This window comes from Rutidosis leptorrhynchoides, chromosome 2 (genome assembly GCF_046630445.1).
Source record: "Rutidosis leptorrhynchoides isolate AG116_Rl617_1_P2 chromosome 2, CSIRO_AGI_Rlap_v1, whole genome shotgun sequence".
NCBI classification, from domain to species: domain Eukaryota; kingdom Viridiplantae; phylum Streptophyta; class Magnoliopsida; order Asterales; family Asteraceae; genus Rutidosis; species Rutidosis leptorrhynchoides.
Window position 1 is genome coordinate 216,983,119 of NC_092334.1, and position 3,823 is coordinate 216,986,941.

At 35.0% G+C, this 3,823-nt stretch overlaps 1 protein-coding gene across 1 annotated transcript; it reads left to right on the plus strand.

The window, feature by feature from the left end:
• The first annotated feature begins 339 nt into the window (after positions 1 to 339).
• On the plus strand, positions 340 to 3,166 carry LOC139888550 (uncharacterized). Its single transcript, XM_071871555.1, has 4 exons — positions 340 to 435; positions 511 to 698; positions 783 to 1,039; positions 2,973 to 3,166. Exons 1-4 carry the CDS (start codon positions 340 to 342, stop codon positions 3,164 to 3,166), a joined length of 735 nt encoding a protein of 244 aa, XP_071727656.1.
• The last annotated feature ends 657 nt before the right edge of the window (positions 3,167 to 3,823 follow it).

Consider the following 3,823-nt stretch of genomic DNA (forward strand, 5'->3'; position numbering starts at 1 on the left):
CGAAAAATGTACAAAAGGGAAAAACCAAACACTTAGGTCGCACAGAGAGTGTAACTATGGAGTAATTTTCTTGTAATTTTTCGGATAATTTAAGTACTAAAGTCATCGATCGATTTATTTAAAGTATCATAATCATAATAATTCTATAAAAGTATGTGAATATCTGGCACACATCGTTATCATCGTTATCGTTATTTATTTTAAAAAGTATGTAAAATTCCCCAGTTAAATAGAGAGTATATATAAGTTAAGATTGTAAAGCTCACAGACTTCCATTTAAAAAAATTAAGTTAAGATTGTTTTAATTTAAGGTGTTTGATTTGAAGTCGACGATTCGAGATGAAGGGGAAAGTAGTGGGCGTGTGTGGTATTATAGCTGTGCTCGGAATAGTATCTACAGTTATGGGTTTTGTTGCGGAGGCTGATAGAGTTAAGGTAACCATATATATACATGATAAATGTATATTTTCATAACTTAATTTAAACATTATAAATTATGTTCATTTGCAGATATCAAAGGTATATATCGTCGAATTTTCGTGTGTTTATCCTCATAGCTCATCATTTGAACTTGGAATAGTTGCTGCTATTTTCACACTTATAAATCGAATATTCATATTCGTTTTAGTTGGATCTTGTTGTCGATCATGTGTCCTTACTTCAACTCCCTTTTCTTCTCTCTTCAATATCTTGTCATGGTACGTAACAAAGTAACAAAGTTTAAAAACATCTATCAAGTTTTGAAAAACATTAATTGTAGTTCAATTCGTGTTAAAATGCAGGATAACATCATTTGTTGCAGTGTTTTTGTTGCTAGAGGCGGCAATGCTAACTAATCGAGAAGGTGGGGAAATAGATTCTAATGGTATAACTACATGTTATGTAGTTAAGCCTGGGATATTTGGAGCAGGTGCAGTTTTATCTTTTTTAAGTGCGATTTTTGGAATTGTTGCTTATATTTCTGTATCTTTGACCATGCAAACAACCTTAAACCCTGAATTAGCGCTCCCTGTTGCCTCCACTGTTGATTTAGAGAAAGGTACGACACACCCCGGCCAGCATTAACGTACAAAAAAACGAGTATGTGTTTGTTGTTTAAAATAAAAAACTACGGAGTATTGATTATTTATGTTTAAGATACTTTGTATAATTGTATTCATGTACGTTCATTATTAATGACTTAATTAAGGGTAAACAACAGAAAAAGAAAACGTTAAGGACTAATTTTCTCAATAAAAGAAATATTACTTTTATCATTCTTTTGGTAAAAGATTTTGATTTTATTTTTTTGGTGCATATATAAATAAATAAATGAAATGATGATTCAATTTTAAGAAAAATGGCTAAAAAATAGAAATCACCATCTCATGCTACGTGTGCATTCACCGTAATGTAAGAAAGTTTTCCAGCCAAAATTCTTACCCAATTTTCTGATCAAAATTTCGGACTATATTTTCTGTAGGAAAATTGTATACGAAACTGAAACGAGACTCAAACAAAATAATCAGATTATAAACATGTATAATACATAACCAAAATAAGAACGGAAAAAGATAGAACGATCTAACCGATTTGACGATCTAACCGAATTGAATGGTTGAACCGGGCTTGTGTTTGACACAATTCCCTTAAACAGATTCGACGTCCGTTCCCAGGGTACACCGGTCCGAAGCAGCGTACTGCCGAACTTGAACACTTGCCTGAAAGGTAACCGGAACAGGGAGACCTTGTTGTGGCTAAGAGGAAAACCCATATTGTATAAGAATGCCTATACAATTTTTAGTGTATTTTTCTTCAAAGCCTAAAGCCTTTATTTATAGTGGAAACTATAGCCTTAGGTTTGTTCCCACAACCGATGTGGGACAAAATACTAAAACTTCTAGATTTGACCAAACTAGCAACTTTGAGATTCGATATCTCATTCACATTTAATCCGTTTTGGACACTCTTTAACTCATTTTAAAGCCCTCGTCAAGGACTACAAAACTCATTAAATAGTTACTACTCCCTCCGTCCCACCAGAAGTGTCCACTTTGACTTTTTCCAGTTTTCCAACAATCCCCCACATGAATGGAGATCGATCTCAGAAACAACAATATTCCGATTAAGTTTCAGCGGTTGAATCTTGCATACGATAAGTAGGTGTTACCCTTTGAACTTTCGCTTATGAAAACGCACTTAGTCTACTGGCTCTGAGTAGACGGCGATGTCTTTGAACTCGTCTGCCGTTAGTGTAGGCGACAATACACTTCACACAAGACTCTCCCTGACAACTTCAAGTCCTCATAGTTATGTTCGTTATGGTCATGAACATTAGCCTGGTTCTGCGAGAGGTTATCAAGTATTGTGCCCCAACAATACCCTTCGAAGCGACCCCACTTCTCTCTCACATAGGTGATTCACCACCGAATGGCTATCGATTAACCACACATGGTTATTTCAATTGAATCATTAAAAGCCATAGACTTATCCTCTTACTTGTCACTTTTAGGAATGGACTAGGAAGTCTACTCTTAATTAGTAAACTCCCTTTAAAAGTGTAGGGGTTGCTAGTTTAGTAATTAACTCCCCCACAGTGACCGTCGCCAGTTCATACAAGTAGGTTGTCCTATTGAACTCAGATCTTGGGATCTCCAGTCAACTGAGTTAGGTTTTCCTTCATATAAACTTAGCCTTTCATGGGCTAAGTTTATAGCGACTCATACACTAACTCTCTGCTTAAGCCTTTTTTCAGCGGATCCGCAACATTATCCTTTGACTTCACATAGTCAATAGTGATAATTCCTTTAGAGATTAGTTGTCGTACTTTATTATGTCTATGTCTCATATGTTTATTCATACCATTACACATTGTAATATGAGCTCTACCAATTACCGATTGGCTATCACAATGTATACATATAGCCGACACCGGCTTAGGCCATCTGGTATATCTTTAACGTATTGACGTAGCCATTCTACCTCTTCACCAGCTTTATCTAAAGCGATGAATTCTGATTCCATTGTGGATCTAGCAATAACCGCTTGTTTAAACGATGTTCACGATATAGTCGCACCTCCAAGTGTGAATAAATACCCACTTGTCGCTCTGGAATCATTCGTATCAGATATAAAGTTTGCATCACAGTGTCCCTTGATCACTGCAGGATATCTGTTACTGACTTAACTCTAATGAGATGTACTTTGATTACTCTTGTATCTACTTAGCTTGCTTACAGCATATGCTAAGTCGGATCTAGTACAAACTCATTAGATACATTAGAACGCATTATCATGTATCTTGTTCTTGCTATCAAAATGCAAGACACCCCCACATTATCAAGCTACTGTGTTCATTTTACACAACTAACAAGGGCTACTTCTCATCCTTTAAAAGCTTCCCCCACATGTCTTGTAACTTGATATCATAATCATATATCTAATATGATTCTAATCAATGAAGCGTTCAAATGACCACACATAAGATTTACATCTTTTGTGATCTATATTTTAACAAATTTGAGCAATTCTTAGTCATATTCTAGGTTTGACCTAACATCAAATTTAGAAAACTTAACAAAGTTCTCGCACTCAAATTATATTTCCACATCTGAATTCTTTCAACATACTGCAAAATTAGTTGTTAATTGATCTCTGCTGATGATCATTATTAACATGCATAAGTCTAGTATTCTATAGACTTTAAGTCCAAAGCATGAGAATATAAGATGCATCATTCACGTTCTCTATAGCTTTTCTCACAAGGAATGTCATACCATATCCCTTGTATCATGACAAAATCGACTTCACATACATAAACAGCGTCTTAAATATACAATTTAAA